Below are 20,783 nucleotides of genomic sequence, written 5' to 3'. Positions count from 1 at the left end.
TATGAAGGTGACATGCTCCTCTCAGGCATTAGAAGCTGTATGAAAACACATTTGAAACTTCAACAAAGGAGTAATAGAGGGTTGAAGTAGGCAGGATGACTGCATGCAGGCACTCTGGATATGGTTGTAGAGTGTCCATAGAAACAGCAAAAGGTCCTGAAGTGAAGGACAGCATCTTCTGTTGGCTGGTGACAGAGGTGAATGTATTTAGAGTTCTTTGGACTTGCTGACTTTCAAAAATTTGGCAGTACCCAGTTAATACTTTGCCACCCGTGTAGTTGAGCTCTCTCACTTGAAACAGATGTCTGTTCCAAATGTCTCATGATGCTGAATGTAGCACTTCTTAAAGTGACAAGATTAACTGCAGCACAGGGTAACACATCCCAGTAAAATGTGTGGAAATGTTTGGGTTTTTTTAAGAACAGTGTCCTACATTTTGGAGAGGGACAAAAAGGTGATTTGGAAGATAAGTCTTCTAGTTGCAGTGTTTGAGAGTCAGAGAAGGAGCCCTGCAAGAGTGGAGAGTCTCATAAACATGTAGAGCATGAGACGTACCAAAAGTTGCCTTTGATTTGACTGATGCTTCCAGTTTGGGCATTCCTAGAGTACTTGTGGATGCTTAAAATGCTTATGTTCTGAATGGTATATGTATAGGGTTAACACTCCAGGGGGACTAACCCTGAACCTGACCCTAGGGGTCTTGACCCCTCCCCAGGGGTGGGTCACACCACCAGGTGATGGTTAGCCCACTCCCCCCCCTTTCTGCCCTGTAAAATGAGGGGGAATTCCTGTTTATGTCTCTCTCTCACCCTGCACCTCACTCTCTCTGCACATCACTCCCTGCATACCGCCATACCATGTGGCAGACACGAGGCAGCCAAAGCCACCATCACAAACTCTGGTTGTATTTATACCTGTTGTATTTTGCTATTCTCCCCTTCCCTAGCCTTTGTAAACTTCCCTACCTCAGATACCTCTTCTAAGTTACTGTTAAACTTTTCCTTTTAACTTCCAAATCAAGTGAGATTGATTTATTCGGGTGTGCTTACCTCTCTCTCCCTATATCTAATCCCTTTGGGAAAGGAGGGGGAAGAGGGGAGGGCACTCTACAAATTGTTACTGGTTCTATCAAATTTATTAGAGTCTTTGGGAATTTAAACTAGAACCCTAGACAGTATGCTAGAAGCATGTGTTGCTGTTGGGTGCAAGCCCTTCTTTAGTGAACAGAGAACAATTCTGTATTATTTCCCCTACTATTCCTTGGAAATAACTGGTTCTGCAAACCCTACATGATAACATTTCGTTTGCCTTGCAGATCATGATTTACCTAATTGATAAGGTGCTTCCTGATAGCTATTTTGTCAATAATCTCCGTGCTCTCTCTGTGGATATGGCTGTTTTCCGAGATCTTTTACGCGTGAAGCTTCCAGAGCTATCCCAGCACTTGGACACCCTGCAAAGAGCTGCTAACAGAGAAAGTGGAGGTAGGGTCAACAGAAAATGATATTAAACTCCTTTTTTTTATTTCCACAGAATCATAGAATTGTTTTTTATTGGAAATGACCTCTGAAATCATCAGGTCCCATCGCTGACCTAACATGAAAATGATTAGGGGGTGGAGCACCTCTGCTGCAAGAGCAGGCTGAGGGAGCTGGGGTTGTTCAGCCTGCAAAAGAGGAAGCTCTGGGGACACCAAATAGCAGCCTTCCAGTACCCAAAGGGGGCCTACAATAAGGATGGAGAGAGACTGTTTACAAGCCTGTGGTGACAGAATGAGGGACAATGGCTTCAAACTACAGAAGAGCAGATTTAGATTGGAAGTTAGGAACGGGCTCTTTAAAAGACTGTGAAGGTGAAGGAACACTGGAACAGGTTGCCCAGGAAGGTGATAGGGGCCCTCTCCATGGAGATATTCAAGGTGAGGCTGGACAGGATTCTGGGCAACCTGATCTAGTTGAGGCTGTCTCTGCTGACTGCAGGGGAGTTGGACCAGATGACCCTTGAAGGTCTCTTTCAACCCAGACAATTCTATGATTCTAACACCACCATGGTTGTTAAACCATGTCCCAAAGTGCCATGTCCACTCTTGTTTCATCTGAGCACTGATACAGAAATACAGCCTTTTAAATGATTATATGATTTTATTGCTTAGAATATGTATTTTAAATTGTTAATGTGAAAGATGATGGTTTCTGTAATTGACAACAAACAAGTGACACTCTCAGGAAAAAATAAAGGGCAAATAGTTCAGTCCTGCTGTGAGCTGCAAACACAGTTGTGTTGACAAGGCTGTAAAATGTATTGGACTGACAGCACTGTAACACATGTCTTAGTGTAAGTACACCAACCTTGAAAAGGTTATTTCTTGCCTTAGCTCAAGATATTTGTCCTACAGGTGCTCCTTGTAGTTTCTAGCTTACATAGCTGTTCTGGGACAACTTAAAATGTGAGCAGTACATGATATTTCTTGAGTTGCCACCTGAAGACTGTCTTTACACTGTGACTTGTTTCTGATGTAAAGCATTCCCTCCAGACATGAAAAAAAATAAACCAGTATATAACTCTTTCTTTTGAGGAAGGTTTGTCGTTGGTTGCTTGGGTTCTTTTCCATCTGGAAGCTAAGTGCACTCAATGTTCCATCTTATAAAAGATTCATCTGGCATGTTCCATGTAAATAAACTGTGGCCATGCCCAGACTGTGTCAAGGCAAAGGAAGAGCCAGCAAGGTAGCACTCAGTGTTTGAAAGTCTTTTCACAGGCAGCAACCTCTCTGGTAGTGGCCTTCAGCATGGCAGTTGATACTAGTATAATAGAATAGTCTGGATTGGAAGGGACCTCCAAAGGTCATCTAGTCCAAGCCTCCCTGCAGTCAGTTGGGGCATCCTGCTAACCAGCTTGCCCAGAGCCCTGCTGAGCCTCACCTTGAATATCTCCAGGGATGGGGCCCCAACCACCTCCCTGGGAAACGTGTTCCAGTGTTCTGCCACCCTCATAGTAAAGAACCTGTTCAGAACATCCAATCTAAATCTGCTCTTCTCTAGTTTGAAGCCGTTGCCCCTTGTCCTATCACTACAGACCTTTGTATGCACAAAGTATATTCCTTGAGCATAAGAAGAAAGTAAAACTTCAGACTTTCAGGCTGAAATATTAAATCTTGATTGAAACTTAACAAGCCAGAAGGAAAACCTGGATGTGTTGCAGTTGCTTCTGCTAAGTTGCACCAGGATATTAAAGCAAGAGATAAGGCTTTACAGACACAGTCACCTTTACTTTCATATAAATAACAACTTCTTATGCCACTGATTTCTGAAGAAATGCAGTGCCCTTGATGGGGCATTTTGCTTGTCTCTTTTGTTTTGTATGGCTTCAGGGAAGGAAAAGCAGTTTTTTTCTGATAGAATGGGGTTGGGGAAAAGAACTTACGATGCTTTCCAAGGTTTACAGTCCTAAACCAATGCTGCTGCTTAAAGCTTTTTGCAGTGCAGCAGAAGAGCAGATGACTAAATACTTAAATTACTCCATTGCTTTTTTTCTCAGCCTATTTTTGGACAGCTATGGGCTAAGTAGGTTTTGACCAATAATGAAGGCACTATAATATCTGATGGATTTCCATATGCATTTTATATTCCTCATAAAATAATAGGAAGGAGGAAGGTGTGGTTACATTAAGCATTATTTCTTGGTGGTCATCGTTTTCACTTCTTTATTTGTTTGTTTGTTTTATTTAGGAGGCTATGAACCCCCACTTACAAATGTCTTCACCATGCAGTGGTTTCTGACCCTCTTTGCCACTTGCCTGCCTAACCATACAGTTCTGAAGATCTGGGATTCAGTATTCTTTGAAGGCTCTGAAATTATACTGAGAGTAGCTTTGGCTATCTGGGCAAAATTAGGAGAGTAAGTGGTCATTTTTGTCTGGTTTGGTAGTTGTTTATTTTGGTTTGTTTTTTTTTAAGCTTCTTTTCAGTATGGGAAATGCATGTAGCTTACTTCAGAGTGTGATCTGGAGTCTAAACAAGAGAGGGTCTTTCAGGAGACTGACTCTGCTGTGAAAAAGCTGCACAAAGTGCTTCTGTGGCTTCCCCAGAAACATTTGCTTCTGGTATAATGTCAGAATGGGCATGATAATGAGTTTAGCCTTGCTGCAGGAAATTCAGTTGCTTGTGTTGTCTGTGTATGTCTTCATACTTTGATTTTCAAGGACATAGATCTCTGAGTGAGCTGGTGGATAGTCTGTGGAAAGACATACAGAGAGACTTGGGAGTGACTAGCTAAATTAGCTGGGTGCCTGAAGCTAGGGTTGTTGATTTCTTTATTTTTGCTTTAAGATTCTTAGGGATTGGAACTCATTGACTATACCCAAGAAAATCACAGAATGTTAGAGGTTGGAAGGGACCTCCAGAGAACATTGAGTCCAGCCCTGCTGCCAAAAGCAGGATACCCTAGGGTGGTCTCCACAGGAATGCATCCAGGCAGGTTTTGAAAGTCTTCAGAGGAGGAGACTCCACAGCCTCTCTGGGCAGCCTGTTCCAGTGTTCTGTCACCCTCATTCTAAAGAAATTTGTCCTCACGTTGAGGTGAAACCTTCTATGTTCATGTTTGTATCCATGTTAGCAAGAGAATGTTTTAGTATTAGATGTTTTTTTTTCTGCTAAGGCCTGCAAGCAAACTTCCCTGGAGTTCTGTGCTTGTAGCCTGTAGAGGAAGAGACTCAGGGCAGACCTCATTGCTGTCTACAACTACCTGAAGGGACATTGTAGCCAGGTGGGGTTGGTCTCTTGTCCCAGGCAACCAGCAGCAGAACAAGGGGACACAGTCTCAAGTTGAGCCGGGGGAAGTACAGGCTGGATGTTAGGAGAAAGTTCTTCCCAGAGAGAGTGATTGGCATTGGAATGGGCTGCCCAGGGAGGTGGTGGAGTCACCGTCCCTGGAGGTGTTCAAGCAAAGCCTGGTTGAGGCACTTAGTGCCATGGTCTGGTTGACTGGCTAGGGCTGGGTGCTAGGTTGGACTGGATGATCTTGGAGGTCTCTTCCAACCTGCTTGATTCTATGATTTAAGCATGTTCTAGCTAAGTTTCTGTTGTTGTCCTTTGTGCCCTTGGAAACTTGCCACACAGGGCAAAACAAGAGTGAGTTAGTCCTTCTAAACTCCTCTGTTGCCATAGCAAATCTTTCCATTCCAAAGAGCGTACAGAGCTCCTGCAGAAAGGAGTTATGTTGCTGACTTCAGAGGGCGGGATGAGCTCTGACAGGTCGACATTAGTTCAGCTGGAATCAGCAGATGCATCAGTTTTTTTTCTTGTGATGCCTATCTGTGCTTACCTTCTTTTTTGTTTCCTGAGACTGAACCACTGATATTTATGTTCAGCTCTGGCCTTAAAAGTTCAATTTCTTCTTTATTTATGAATAAATTAGCAGTGCCAGGCCAGTAGCATTGTGAGAGACTGTGTTTAGTAGATTCAATTTTTAATGTGAAGAATAATTATTAGAATAGTAATTTCCTAAGAGCTTGATATGTCCAGTCCATGAATGAAACTCTGTATGAGTCACTTGCATTGATATTAAGCTATTTGTAGTCCTGTTGTGCTTTATTTCTTACTACCGTACTGTCAGAGTACTAAGGTCTTACTGCATTGTGCACTTAAAAGTTGTAGTTACAAATGTTCCAACTCATAACATGATAAAAAAGAAAGTCACTGCATTGAAGATTTTACTGTAAAACTTGAAGCAAAGATGAAATATCTTTCATAAAAATTTGAAGAAGCACAATGAAGAAGTTTACAGGAATATGTTAAATGCATCAGCTGATTGCACTGCACACCTTGTAACTGCTGTTAGGAATGGGAGAAGGTCTGGCTGATTTATGGGCAATTAACAGAAAGGAACACTGGTGGCATAACCAGAGAACCAGATAAGTCACTAAATACTGAACAAGAATTGAAAAACAGTAAGTTTGTGATTAGTGATATCAAATGAGAGGAGGAAGTAAAAGACCAAGCAGTATGTTTTTGCCTGGAGAGAAGGCTGTGGTTTTGTTTTTTTTATTTTCACACTAGAAATAGAACAGGGGAGATTGTGATATCAAATGAGATGAGGAAGTAAAAGACCAAGCAGTATCTTTTTGCTTGGAGAGAAGGCTGTGGTTTTGTTCTTTTTATTTTCACACTAGAAATAGAACAAGGGGGATTGAAAGACACGGAGCCAAAAGCAGTGATCATAGTCTCATGATCTTTGTGCTTCTCAAAACTACTTGTCTAGGCACAAAAATGGGGTGTGAAGTGCTTTTCCTAAAGTGTGAGTGGTTCAGTCATGTTTCTGTTTGGAGGGAGCCTGAGAGGATGGGGAGGTTAAAAATAAGTGCAATGGAGAAAGCAGGTCATGAGGGACTGGAGGTATCAGGGAAGGTAAGCAGGGAGTCTGTGGTAATTAGCTACCTAGCCACTGTTTCTGCTCTGTGTTTTGGTTTGGTTTGAACTAAACTACCTTAAAATCTCAGTAGGAGTTTCATAGGTTGTTGGCTGTTTCCTATAGAAGCTAAAGATCAGGGGAACCTTCCTCTTCTACAGCTTGGAACAGAAAGACAGTGTACTTTTTTTGATCATTTCATCAGCTGTGTTTCAGAGGGGATGCCTCTGTATGTAGCCAACAATGCACTTGCTTGGCACAAAAGAAAAACAATTTTTTTTCACTCAGTGGGAGAGGTTGTTTTGTGACTGACCCTAATGTATGTAGACCAGCAACTCACTCCTGTGTCTCTTCCTCTAGCTGACATTCTGGGTGATTCTGTGCTCTTAGAAATTTAAATACAAGCATGAGGGGAAAAACATCCGAACAAAAAACTAACCCAAATGACTGCTCTCCTAAAAATAGCACCCCCCAAAAAAAAACCCAAGCTCATAGAATCATAGACTTGTCAAGGCTGGAAGGAGCCTCAGGGATTAATGGCAAGAGAAGGGTCAAGGACAACCTCCAGTCCTTATTAAATGGAGAGGAGGATATAGGGACAAAGGATGAGGTGAATGTGGGGCAGGCTGTGGATGTAGTCTGCCTGGACTTCAGCAAAGCCTTTGACACTGTCTGCCACAACAAGCTCCTAGCAAAGCTGGCAGCTCCTGGCTTGGACAGATTCACTCTGATATGGGTCAAGAACTGGCTGGAAGGCCAAGCCCAGAGAGTGGTGGTGAATGGTGCCACATCCAGTTGGCAGCTGTCACTAGTGGTGTTCCCCAGGGATCAGTGCTGGGCCCAGTCCTGTTCAATATTGATCTGGACGAGGGGATTGAGTCCAGCATTAGTAAGTTTGCAGATGACACCAAGCTAGGAGCAGGTGTGGAGCTGTTGGAAGGTAGGAGAGCCCTGCAGAGAGACCTGGCCAGGCTGGATGGGTGGGCAGAGGCCAATGAGATGAGATTTAACAAGGCCATGTGCAGGGTTCTGCACTTGAGCCACAACAACCCCAAGCAGCTCTACAGGCTGGGGACAGAGTGGCTGGAGAGCAGCCAGGCAGAAAGGGACCTGGGGGTACTGGTAGAGAGTAGGCTGAAGATGAGGCAGCAGTGTGCCCAGGTGGCCAAGAGAGCCAATGGCATCCTGGCCTGGATCAGGAACAGTGCCAGTACGTAATTCACTCCACCAGTTTGGTGCATAGTGAAGAATAGGTGGTGAGGCAATCAAGAAACCTTTTTGAGCTGATGGGAGTGCTCCTTTGTGCTAGTAGGAGGCAGAATTTACTGATTCTCATTCTCTAGAAGTGAAAGGGGCTGAGGGAATAACCTGTCCGGACATGCATGGATCTTTTACCATGGGCAGACAGAACAGTAAGCTGTGCTCAGCACATCCTTTTACTGCACCAACATTTCCAGGGTGAGATGCACAGTTGTATTATTTGGAAGTATAAGGAGCAATGCAAAAGTCTTGAGAGTGAAGGTGACTAAGGGAAACCTGTCTTTTATGTGGATAGACAATTGAGTTTTGGTTTGGAGGTATGTAATCACATGTAAAAGTGCAATGAAACTAACATGTCTTTTGCTTTAGGCAAATAGAGTGTTGTGAAACTGCAGATGAGTTTTATGGTACCATGGGTAAGCTGACCCAGGAGATGCTGGAAGACAGTCTGATTGACAGCAACGAACTCATGCAGGTGAGTAACTGTGATGCAGTTAGTGTTTGCGTTTTCTGTGCACCCTTCAGTTGCTGATTTCTAACAAATGGCATTTTGTTCAAATGCTGCAGAAGCCTAAACTCTCCCCAAAAGAAAAGTTTCAGAAGACTGAGTTGAGCTAGCATGTTAGTGAAATGAATAAATGATCATAGAATCAACCAGGTTGGAAGAGACCTCCAAGATCAGCCAGTCCAACCTAGCACCCAGCCCTATCCAATCAACCAGACCATGGCACTAAGTGCCTCATCCAGTCTCTTCTTGAAGACCCCCAGGGACAGTGCCTCCACCACCTCCCTGGGCAGCCCATTCCAATGGGAAATCACTCTCTCTGTGAAGAACTTCTTCCTAATATCCAGCCTATACCTACCCTGGCACAACTTGAGACTGTGTCCCCTTGTTCTATTGCTGGTTGCCTGGGAGAAGAGGCCACCCCCCACCTGGCTACAATGTCCCTTCAGGTAGTTGTAGACAGCAATGAGCTCTGCCCTGAGCCTCCTCTTCTCCAGGCTAAACAGGCCCAGCTCCCTCAACCTCTCCTCATAGGGTTTGTGCTCCAGGCCTCTCACCAGCTTTGTTGCCCTTCTCTGGACACCTTCCAGCACCTCAACATCTTTCTTGAATTGAGGGGCCCAGAACTGGACACAGTACTCAAGGTGTGGTCTGACCAGTGCTGAGTACAGGGGAAGAATAACCTCCCTTGTCCTACTGGCTAGACTGTTCCTGATGCAGGCCAGGATGCCATTGGCTCTCTTGGCCACCTGGGCACACTGCTGGCTCATCTTCAGCTACTATCTATCAGTACTACGATCTGCAGTTGAAGCTAAAATCTCACAAGTACTGAAAAACATTAGACCCCATTTGATAACAATTGTGTGTTGACAGCTGAAACTTTGTTGTTGTTACATTGCTCAGTTAGATTTACTTAAAAGAAGATGTAGAATCTTGTAGGAGTCCTATTTTTAGGGTATTCTTTTGTGGTTTGATCATGTATTACATTGTGTCATTCTGCAGGCACTATGGGAGATGTATTTATCAACTGGGAATGGGAGAAAAACTTTATGATCTAAAAAAGAAAGCCCTGAGCAGTAGACATTGAACTGTAAACAGAGACATTTATAGATAATTGCAGTCCCTGAATTCTTAAACTATTTCAGTGTATGAGAGCAAAAATCCACATTGCTCTGAGAGAGGAAAGGGACTTTACCACTGAAGATAAGATTTTATTGAATTGCACTTAGACTTCTTTTTAAGATGTTGTAGAATTGTCAGGGCTGGAAGGGACCTCAAGGGTCCTCTAGTTCCAAGCACCCTGCCATGGGCAGGGACACCTCACACTACAGCAGATTGCCCAGAGTCACATCCAGCCTGGCCTTGAAAACTTCCAGAGATGAGGCTTCCACCAGCTCCCTGGACAACCTGTTCCTGTGTCTCACAACCCTCATGATGAAAAACTTCTTCAAAACATCCAATCTGAATCTACTCACTTCTAGTTTTGCTCCATTCCCTCCAGTTCTATCACTCTGTGTCCTACCACTACCTGACACCCTAAAAAGTCCCTCCCCACCTTTCTTGTAGGCCCCCTTCAGATACTGGAAGGCCACAATAAGGTCTCCTCTGAGCCTTCTCTTCTCCAAACTGGACAGCCCCAACTCTCAGTCTGTCTCCATAGGAGAGGTGATGTTAGGCTAGAATAGAAATAACCAGGTTGGAAGAGACCTCCAAGCTCATCCAGTCCAGCCCTATCCAATCAACTAGGCCATGGCACTAAGCACCCCATCCAGGCTTTGCTTGAACATCTCCAGACATTGGTAACAAGCAATTAAGCTGTATGCTGTGTGAAATTGTACAGCATCTGGAAAAGACACAGATGGGAGACAGACAAAAGCTATAAGCATAATCTAAAACAGTAGGTGCAAGCAGTAACTGGAGGACTTGAAGTTGACAGTTTTGCTTAAAGGGTAACTAGCATATGGAACAAGTTACCTGAAAAGGCTGTTGACATAAAGAATAGAAACAAATTTCAGACACTCCTCTATGAAGGGAGAGGTTTGAGACATGGGGAGGGGAGGAAACACAGGAAAGTGTGGTGGAGATCAAACAGACAGGCACACTGAGCTGGAGGTAGGTCTTGCTGCAGATCATAAAACTCCTTCGTCTTGGAGACTGACAGGATATCGCTGGATGATATTTGTCTGTCTCAGTGGCATTGTAGTTTCATGGAGTGGCAAAGTTTCAGTTCATGCTCTTAAGTTTTTGTAGGTATTCTCCTTTTTCTTGCCTTGCAGTATGTGCAAGGCTTGAACTGTAAAAGCATTTTCCTGCAGAGGCCTGTTAAGCTGCACTATTGATGCATAGATCCAGAAAGGGGTGTCCTTACCAGCTCCTCCCTCGTTGCTGTTAGTGAAGCTTCTATTTTGTTGGGTTTTGTTGTTTTTTTTGTTTTCCTTTTTCTGTCAGGAAGAGTCCAGTACTGAATTCATGTTTGAGATCTTCCTTGGTGTGTTTAGCACAGACAAGGCACACCTCAGGAATGCATTATGCAGAAATTGCTCACAATTTCCTTTCATCTTAATTGAGGCCATTTGCCTTCAGATGAAAATGTCACTGACTTAATAGCACAGGGGGAAGGATGAAGATTTTCTGTCATAGCTAATGAGGTTTTTTTATGTTGCTGTCTTTCAGAGCACATTTAATTTTCAAGATAGGGAAAAGCTCTGACATTTCAGAGAAGCTGAGACCTGATGTATTGACAGTTTTTTTTTTCTTCTGCTTCTGACTTTGAGGCTCCCAAAGAATTTTGTGTCAGTTACTTGAAAGACCAGTACAGCTCTAAGTGTAAAAAGACATGGGGAAAATAGGCAACTAAAACAGGTGTGAACAAATTGGCAGTGATAGTGCAACAAATAGGATGTACCTTTATGGTGGGCTGGCTGATGGCATGCATTCTGGTATTACAAAATGACTTAAAGCAATGCTGCTGAGAGCAAATGCATTTGCAACTGTTTGTCTGCTTTAACTTTTTTTTAATTAAGATGATCACAGGATGTTAGGGGTTGAAAGGGACCTCTGAAGATCTTCGAGTACACCCCCCCCGCCAGAGCAGGACCATAGAATCTAGCACAAGGTTGCACAGAAATGCATCCCGATGGGTCTTGAAAGTCTTCAGAGAACCTATTCTTCACTATGCACCAAACTGATGGAGTGAATTACGTACTGGTACTGTTCTTGGTTCAGGCCAGGATGCCATTGGCTCTCTTGGCCACCTGGGCACACTACTGGCTCATCTTCAGCCTACTATCCACCAGTACTCCCAGGTCCCTTTCTTCCTGGCTGCTTTCCAGCCACTGTCCCCAGCCTGTGGCAATGCTTGGGGTTGTTGTGGCCAAAGTGCAGAACCCTGCACATGGTCTTGTTAAATCTCATCCCATTGGCCTCTGCCCTCCTATGTGGGGAGCCTGTTCCAGTGCTCTGTCAACCTTACAGTAAAGAAGTTCTTCCTCGTGTTAAGGTGAACTGGTCTGGTTGACTGGCTAGGGCTGGGGGATAGGTTGGACTGGATGATCTTGGAGGTCTCTTCCAACCTGGTTGATTCTATGAAACTTTCTGTGCTGTAGTTTTATATCTGTTGCCCCTTGCCCTATCCCAGGGTGCAGGTGAGCAGAAGCTATCCCTTCCTCATCAATTTATGTATATTCATTAGATGTCCTCTCAGTCTTCTCCTCCTCAGACTAAACAGCCTCAGGTTCTCAGCCTCTCCTCATAAAGCAGTGCTCCAGTCCCTTAATCATCCTGTAGCCCTCCACTGGACTCTCTCCAGTAGATTACTCTCCCTCTTGAACTGGGGAGCCCAGAACTGGATTCAGTATTCCAGGTGGGACCTCACCAAGGCAGAGTAGAAGGGCAGGAGAGCCTCAATCTGCTGGGCACACTCTTAGTAATGCACCTCAGGATTCCATTGGCCTTCGTGGCCACAAGGACATGTTGCTGTCCTATGGATAGCTTATTGTCCACCAGGACTCCCAGGTCCTTCTCCACAGGGCTGCTGTCTAGCAGATTACTTCCTAACCTGTGCTGCTGCAGTTTGTTATTCCTTCCCAGGTGAAGGAATAATCCTTGCTGAACCTCATTAGTTTCCTCTTTGCCCAGCTACCCAGTTTCATATCACCAGCAAACCTGCTGAGCAGACACTCTGCCCCCTCATCAGCGAATTAGAATTCTTTTATGGTCTTTTTTCAAGTTCTATGGACTATATGTTGAGTTCCAAGAGTTGCAGAGATGCTTCTTTGTTCACCATAGAACAAATGGGTTTTAAAAAAACAGCCACCAATACTCTTCCCCCCACTGAAAAAAAAAACCCCAGGCAACCAACATTCAAACTCAGAAACTGAGAGGAGAAACATCAGTTGGATAACCTTGGGTCATTCCTCTTTGGCCATGACTTCTGTATTGATATGATTTCCTTTTGCACAAGTTCTTGGGGCTGATAAGGTGGTGTAGTGAATCTTAACAGTCCACATCAAAGGAAGTTCTGCTTTTTCCTATCTAGGCTAGTTGTCAGTATTTTGTTGAAACGTAGATCTTCTGGAAGATCCCCAAACCCTCAATTGGAGGGGGAGAATTTCTGATGTGCTGGCAAGGAGAGGATTAATCAACAGCTATAATTAAATAAGTACAGGAGTTGAAAAGGATCCTGCATCTCTTGCTAGTAGATCCTTTTGGTTTTGTCTCTGACCTATGTGTTTTGATAGTGAGTCAGTCTTTATTTTCTTACAGGAAGTACTGACTGAATCCTGAAACAAGACCATTTCCATCTTCTTGCAGGATGTGCATGAGGATGTGCAGCCTTTAGTCCTGCAGGCTCTGAAAGGGTGTTCATGGAGAAATGGTTTCTGGGACTGTTAGGTAAATTGAAAGTTTTAAAAGCTGCATTTATTTATTTGTTTGTTTGTTTCTCCCTAGACTGTTTATGCCATGGCTCAGTTTCCTTTCCCACAGCTGGCAGAATTAAGAGAGAAATACACATACAACATTACTCCTTTCCCTGCAGCAGTAAAATCGACTTCACTTTCAGGGTAAGTTTGAAATATATTGCACATAGAGTTATTCTTTACCCTACACAGGTAGTGAAAAGGCAGGTGGCATCCTCCCTTGTGTAGCTCTTAAGGAAGATAAAGATGTTTGGTAATGACTGTATTTAAGAATTTATCTCACTCTTATTTCTCTTATGCTCTTTTTTGACAGAAGGCTAGGGAGAGCCAAAGACAGTGATGAGGAGAATGACCTAGATGATGAAGATTCAATTGCCAATGTGATTGGCTGTCTTGGACCATTAAGTGGGTTTTTGGCACCAGAACTCCAAAAATACCAGAAACAGATGAAAGGTAAAAAGTGCTTATGTTCATTCTGGAAAATGTCATTTAATATGCATTTAATATGCATGTACTCAGCACTGGTCAGGCCACACCTTGAGTCCTGTGTCCAGTTCTGGGCTCCTCAATTCAAGAGAGATGTTGAGGTGCTGGAATGTGCCCAGAGAAGGGCAGCAAAGCTGGTGAGGGACCTGGAGCACAAACCCTATGAGGAGAGGCTGAGGGAGCTGGGAGTGTGCAGCCTGCAGAAGAGGAGGCTCAGGGGTCACCTCATTGCTGTCTACAACTACCTGAAGGGAGGTTGTAGCCAGGTAGGGGTTGGTCTCTTCTCCCAGGCAACCAGCAATAGAACAAGGGCACACAGTCTCAAATTGTGCCAGGGGAAGTACAGGCTGGATGTTAGGAGGAAGTTATTCACAGAGAGAGTGATTTTATCATTGGAATGGGCTCCCCAGGGAGGCCTTTCACCAGCTTTGCTGCCCTTCTCTGGACATGTTCCAGCACCTCAACATCTCTCTTGAATTGAGGGCCCCAGAACTGGACACAGCACTTAAGGTGTGGCCTGACCAGTGCTGAAGTACAGGGGCAGAATAACCTCCCTTGTCCTACTGGCCACACTGTTCCTGATGCAGCCCTGTGACCCTGGAAAGCCAGTTTGGTGGTGCTTCAGAAACAGCTGTGAAAATAAATTGCACTGCTGCTGTTGCTTTGGGGCTGTTCCCAGAGGCCCTCTCAAGTTGCCTGATCCTCAGCTGCTCTGTCCCCATCCCTTTTCTTGCTATCGGCAGCTTTCTCCTTGTGGTGCTGTAACTGTCCCTTGATGCTTCATGCTGGTGTCACTAGGTTGGTTGTTTAATCTCATGCCTAATGTATTTTGTAGTCAGCCTCAACTTTGACCAGCTGAGTGTCATTAATAATCAATTTCTGAACTGCTTTAGTGATGACTTGATGTGATTTTGGGGTAGTTGAAGAACTGTGCTTTGAACTTTGCATTGGTCTCATAATTGCCTTCTGTACTTTCTAAACTCCCTTCCACTCTTTGCTATTTTAAAGTAGCAGGTCTAGAAATTTCATACTTCTCAGTATAAACAGTCCAGCTCTGTTAAATGTGCATATTATAATGAATTTTTAATTGAAGACTACACTTAAATAAGACAACAGGAATAAGACCTAGACTTCCCCTGAGATAATCTGCAGAACTCCTCATCTGCACTCTACTTCCACTCTGTGCAGATCAGAATGAAGAACAAAGCCTGGGTTCCAGCAGCATTGCAGAACTAAGCCCAGGAGCAATAGACTCTTGCCGCAGTGAGTATCATGCTGCTTTTAACAGTATGATGATGGAGCGTATGACCACTGACATCAATGCACTGAAAAAGCAATATTCCAGGATAAAGAAGAAGCAGCAACAGCAGGTTCACCATGTGTGTATCAGAGCAGGTAAGATACCAAAACAGGCTTCATTTCTTGAGTTATTACAAGCTGGTTTCATTGTAGTAGACGAGGCAAATAACATTCACAGAATCACAGAAACATTCTGGTTGAAAAAGATCAACAAGTCCAACCCATAACCCTACTCTACAAAGTGCACCCTAAACCATATCCCTAAGCACCACAGCCAAATGACTTTTAAGTACATCCAGGGTTGGTGACTGCACCACCTCCTTGGGCAGCCCATTCCAATGCCTGACTACTCTTTCAGGGAAAAAGTGTTTCCTAATGTCCAGTCTAAACCTACCCAGTTGCCTCTTGAGGCCATTCCTTTTTGTTCTATCCCTAATTACCTGTGAGAAGAGACCAGCACCAACCTCTCCACGAGGTCCCTTCAGGTAGCTGTAGACAGCAATGAGGTCTCATTTATCTTTAGCTAAATGATTCATTTACATTTAACTAAATAGACAAGCAAGAGGGACTAATGGAATGTGTAACACTTCACTATTGAAGTGGGTACCACTGCATGCAGATAGATTGTAAATGAGAAGGTGATGCTTTTTCCTCTCTTGTCAGGATCTGAAGATGATGACCCTGGGAATTTTTTAGATCCCAGGGACCAGCTGAACAATGGTATTTGAAGTGGTTTGCTCTCTGGGTACACTGTGTTGATCTCTCTGATTAAATGCTTTCAGTCTTTGGCATTTTTGGAGTCAACAGTACTGATGCACTGGAAAAAGTGAAATGAGATTACCTGCCACTTTGTCTGAAGTGTACTCGATTCCTAGCTGGTTCCTATTATCCCAGCTCCTCTGACCTCATCCAGACATGGCAGATTATGCAGGTGAAGAACTGATTCACATGTTTCATTGTGGCTGGCACTTCACCAAGCCATAATGATACCACTGTGAGGATTGAGGTGGACATCAGCCCATTATTTAGCAATCCATGGTTCCACTGCTGTCAAACTCAGCAGTGCATGGGTTAACATGAACAGCACAGCTGAAGGTTTTAGTGGGTGTGCAAGCAGAGCACAGCCCACCCCACTCCTTCCACATGTCACTAGGTCAGCACTGAACCATATAGGTGGAGAGTTTTTATTCTACATTGTCCTAGCAGGAGCATTTGAATACATATTGCTGCTATTTTTCATTAACATCACTTGTAGCACAGTTGGATGTGTCTTGGTTGGTTTTTTGGTCCTTTTTTGATGCTTTTTGCCTTTTTTTTTTTATTATTGGCAATATATTTGCTTTGAACAAAGACTGTAGCCAGCAGAAACAGTGCAAACAGTAAGATGTTGATTCCCAAAGATTGCCAATCCTCCCTAACTCCCCCTCCCCCTAAACACAAACCTTTCTAATCTTACTAATCATGATGTAGGTCTGGGGTTTTGGCTTAATCAGACTGTCATCTAATTACCTGATTGTGACTCTGCTGCTCTGGTTTAACAAGACAACATAACAGGAAGGAGTTGGTGTGGTTTATCATTAAGAATACATTGATTCATTCTCCAGTCACACAAGCTTCATGGTGAGGCTTATTTGGCTGACTTTATGTAGGGACTGAATTGCCTCTTAGAGATGGAAGTGAAATGAAGGAGAAGGGGGGGAAGATCAGAAGCTAGTATTAATATTAAAGAATCAGTTACAGTATCGCAGTATCACCAAGGTTGGAAGAGACCTCACAGATCATCAAGTCCAACCCTTCACCACAGAGCTCAAGGCTAGACCATGGCATCAAGTGCCATGTCCAATCCTGCCTTGAACAGCTCCAGGGACGGCGACTCCACCACCTCCCCGGGCAGCCCATTCCAGTGTCCAATGACTCTCTCAGTGAAGAACTTTCTCCTCACCTCCAGCCTAAATTTCCCCTGGCGTAGCCTGAGGCTGTGTCCTCTTGTTCTGGTGCTGGCCACCTGAGAGAAGAGAGCAACCTCCTCCTGGCCACAACCACCCCTCAGGTAGTTGTAGACTAGTTACAGTGCCAATCCAAAAATGAAGGAGAAGTTTTTATTATGATCTATTTTTCTGATATTTCCTGACTCAGGACTTTTACCCATAGGTAAGAAAGAAGCAAGAAGGGAGGACAGGAGATCTTTGTTCTAGAAGTTACAGCTTTGTATTCGAATCTGAAATGTGAAAGATATTCAAGGTTTTGGGTTGGGTTTTTTTTAACTCAGAGTCAGTCCTACAAACCTGTAGTATACCTCAAGAAAGGCATCAGACTTGGTGGTGGATTCTTAGAAGATTAATTTGTTTTGTCCTTTAAAACTACTGTATTTCTTTTAAACACTTTCTTTCAGACAAAGGGCCGGTTACAAGCCTCCTGCCTTCTCACGTAAACCATTCCCCAGTCATAAACCACCTCCTTTTAGGAAAGAAGATGAAACTGAATAATAAGTCTCTCAAAAATGCTGTTATTCACATCCCAAGTTATGCTACAGGGAAGATGTCTCCCATTCCACAAGAAGATCTTAAAACAAAACTGAACTCTCCGTGGCGAACTCACATACGAGTCCACAGGAAGAATATTGCCAGAGTCAAGGGCCAGCTGGGCTATGGTGACACCATAGGGCTGATAGATGAGCAGAGTGAAAGCTGTAAGACAAATAGTCCTGGTAGGAAGGAAGAGACTTCCAAACATTCTGGCTTTGAAGAAAGGAAAGGAGGTGGTTTGGATGACAGGACTACTCAAGAAACTGACTGGCAGACGTCTGAGACTGCCTTTACAGACAGCACTGCAAACATGTCTGTGGTTCAGCTAAAACTGGAAGCACTGGAACTTACCTCAGATAACAGAGCTGATGCTGAGTCAACGTTGCATCAGTCTGTCCAGCCACGGTTATCAGAGTCCTCCAGTTCATCCAGCAACAGTGGAAACCTGGCTAAATCTCAGCCTGGGAACCCAAAGCCACAAGTCTTCAATCCTTTTCCTAGTGTCAAACCTCTCCGAAAATCAGCTACAGCCAGGAATTTAGGGCTGTATGGCCCCACAGAGAGAACGCCAACTGTGCACTTCCCACAGATGAGCAGAAGTTTCACTAAGTCTGCCAATGGCAACAGTGGGACCAGAAAACGATGATCTGCAACAACAACAAAAATGTGTCATTTGGTTTCAGGGGTTTGTCGGGGTTTTGGTGTTTTGTTTTGTTTTTAACTAAAAAAAAAACCAAAAAGTGTTTGTGTATGCATGTCCCAAAGCATTTCTGATCTGTAAATAATGGGGACAAAAGGCTTACTGGATGTGTAAATACGTGTCTTTGAGAATTGTGTTCCCATGTTGTTACAGGGTAGGTTAACGCAGGAGCACTCTGCCACCCTGCTGTTGGGTCTGTGGGAAAATAAGCACTGATTTGCAGTGTGAAGTAAGCAGTCTCTTGAAACCTAACTGGGACGTAAAACCACCGTCTGCCTTTCAAACCCTCAGCATGGCCATGGCTGCTCAAAGCTTGAAGGATAAGTTATCTGATGCAGCAGACACCTGTGGCAGTTTTTATGACTGTTAGGCAGCCTTCCCCATTAGACCTCATCGTCACGCTCTCCGAGTAGCTGGAGAAGGCACAAATAACAGAAGCACAAGCAGCCCTAGCAATCCAAACTATCACTTTGTGTCTGGCCTTACCACTTACCTATTGGGCCATCTGGCTTCAGATGTTCTTGAGCAACGATTTATGCTTCTCTTCTCACAGAAGTTCTCTGCTAGTACATTTTTTAATATAGATGTGATCAGTGAGCATGAGAATACCATAGACAAGCCCATCCACGCCACTGGTTTGCTCTTTTTCTGTTACATATGTACATCCATACATTTCTGTTCCTTGCTGCTGGAGGATTGCAGCACTACAGAATTAGGAATTGAGATGCAACTCTATGTGTAGTTGTATGAATATTACAGTGTATCTTGCCTTCACTGGATTTAAAAGCTATTTCCTAGGTTAGGCTTGTAATTAAATCGTATTTGCTGGTTTAGCAATAGGTGAAATATATGAATGTTCCAGAGTAGTTTAGGGCATTAAATTCTGTAGAGTGATTAGATACTTAAAGGGCCACTTACCATTAATAGCCAACACAAACACATCTATGTGAGTGGGATGGACTCATGGGACTGCCACAGGCTTGATCCTGGTTTGGTGTGAAAGAGCACTGGCAAAACAATAAGCCAGATACTTCCTAATGAAAAAAAAACAAAGCTGGTGAATACCATTAAACTCTTTATATGTTTTAAACCTTTCTCCCTCTGTATCTGACAGGCAGCGAAGCTAAATGTGGGTAAGTGGACTTCAAGGCTGCAAAATCAGGCACTCAAACTCCCAAGAAATTCAGGTTGCTCTGAAAGCTTTGCAGCTCTGCCAAATTGTTCACATTGACTGTGATTTATTCCTCTATTGCTTCCAAGTTTTTCCTATGCCATGGAAGTGCCATTATTTTAGACTGAAGTAAAAGCAGTAATGATGAATCAGTACCACTGTATGTAATTTCATACTTCCTCTTTAACCATATTCTTTGTGCAGATTAATAGATGATTATCTATTTATTCACATGCCCCATACCCTATAGAATGTGATGTTGGTTTTACTGTGTGCCATAAATTAGAAGCTGTACTATATACCTTGTTTGTTGTTGTGGGGACAGTTTTACTTTGTCATCGTTTCATACAAGTGTGTGCATATAAAATAATATACAAGTATGAACACTATAAATAGAAAACTGGTGTAGATCAGGTCTTGCCCCTGCCTTATTTTTGAGGTTCTAGCAGTATGGTCACTGGTGATTATTTATAGCACTTAGTACATTTAAAACAACGTAGAACTTAGTTTCTGGTTATGGACTGTTTGAGAATCACTTCTGCCTTGATTTAGAAGAAATGGACTTCTCAGAATCTTAACTGTGAAGCAGTTTCCCCCAGTTTTTCTTATCTTCAGTGTATTGTGTGGCTGTGTACTGAACCAATAAAAATAAAAGAACTGTCATTCTGCAAAACTGCTTCAATGCTGCAAGTACCTGCATGGATTTGCAACACATTAAGATGGGATTAAACAATGGAAAATACAGAAGCTTTGCACAGATACTGGTCTGGGGCAAGAATTGTCAATAGAATGCTAATTCTGGTGTTCAGACCTAGTCAGTAATTGACAAATGTGCTTTGAGGTTCTTGTACTCCACTGGTACTATTAGGATGGAGGTGAAGGAACCACAGCAACTCAGGGCATCAGTTTGATAATGTTTACTGCAGGAAAAGTGAATGTCATTTGAGCTGTTCAGTATCTCAAAGGATGTTCACTATCTACCTGTTGAATGTACAGCAAAAGCAGCTTGATCACTTGGTACTGAGGTGGAATGTCAAGGTCCAGAGAACCAGAAATGTCCAGAGACATTTACAGATTTTTCCTGAACAGGAAAATGTGTTCTGGTGATTGCATCACTGAGGGTTCTGGGAAGCATGTTAGTAGGAGTCTCTGCTCAAGACCCTCTATTGTGTTCTCCTTGAGGCTGCCTTGTACCAAAGCTTGCTTTTTGTAACTACATGGCATTCTGTTGGGGTTGTCCTGCCAGGACAACTCCTCAAGTCCTGTTGGTTTGTTTGTTTTGGGTTTTGTTTGTTTGTTTGTTTGTTTAAGAGTACTTTATTAGGATCAGATTAACTTTTATTTCTGAGAATGTGCTTCACCATCATCAAGTGGAAGCTGTCAAGGAATGAGCATTCAGTTCTCTTTCGAGGACACTTACAGTCCTGCAAGTAGAAACAGATCCAAAGCTATTCTGAGTTTAGTCAGAATTACCTAGTTTTGGGGATAAAACTGTGTAGGTGATAGACATTAA

At 43.4% G+C, this 20,783-nt stretch overlaps 1 protein-coding gene across 3 annotated transcripts in view; it reads left to right on the top strand.

Annotated features, from left to right (window-relative positions):
* The window catches only part of TBC1D30 (TBC1 domain family member 30), a 51,721-nt gene extending 31,778 nt beyond the window's left edge, over positions 1 to 19,943 (top strand). For all 3 annotated transcript variants that reach the window (XM_064141992.1, XM_064141994.1, XM_064141993.1), the window contains 7 exons: positions 1,316 to 1,484; positions 3,729 to 3,897; positions 8,035 to 8,140; positions 13,121 to 13,233; positions 13,403 to 13,542; positions 14,764 to 14,970; positions 17,267 to 19,943. In XM_064141992.1, the coding sequence (XP_063998062.1) occupies positions 1,316 to 1,484; positions 3,729 to 3,897; positions 8,035 to 8,140; positions 13,121 to 13,233; positions 13,403 to 13,542; positions 14,764 to 14,970; positions 17,267 to 18,045 (1,683 nt within the window). In that variant the 3' untranslated portion in view covers positions 18,046 to 19,943. The remainder of the gene's footprint in view (positions 1 to 1,315; positions 1,485 to 3,728; positions 3,898 to 8,034; positions 8,141 to 13,120; positions 13,234 to 13,402; positions 13,543 to 14,763; positions 14,971 to 17,266) is intronic.
* The last annotated feature ends 840 nt before the right edge of the window (positions 19,944 to 20,783 follow it).

The sequence above is a fragment of the Pogoniulus pusillus genome, chromosome 4 (assembly GCF_015220805.1).
Source record: "Pogoniulus pusillus isolate bPogPus1 chromosome 4, bPogPus1.pri, whole genome shotgun sequence".
NCBI classification, from domain to species: Eukaryota; Metazoa; Chordata; class Aves; order Piciformes; family Lybiidae; genus Pogoniulus; species Pogoniulus pusillus.
Note: the sequence above shows the minus strand (reverse complement) of the source record. Positions and strands in the feature narration are given on the sequence as shown.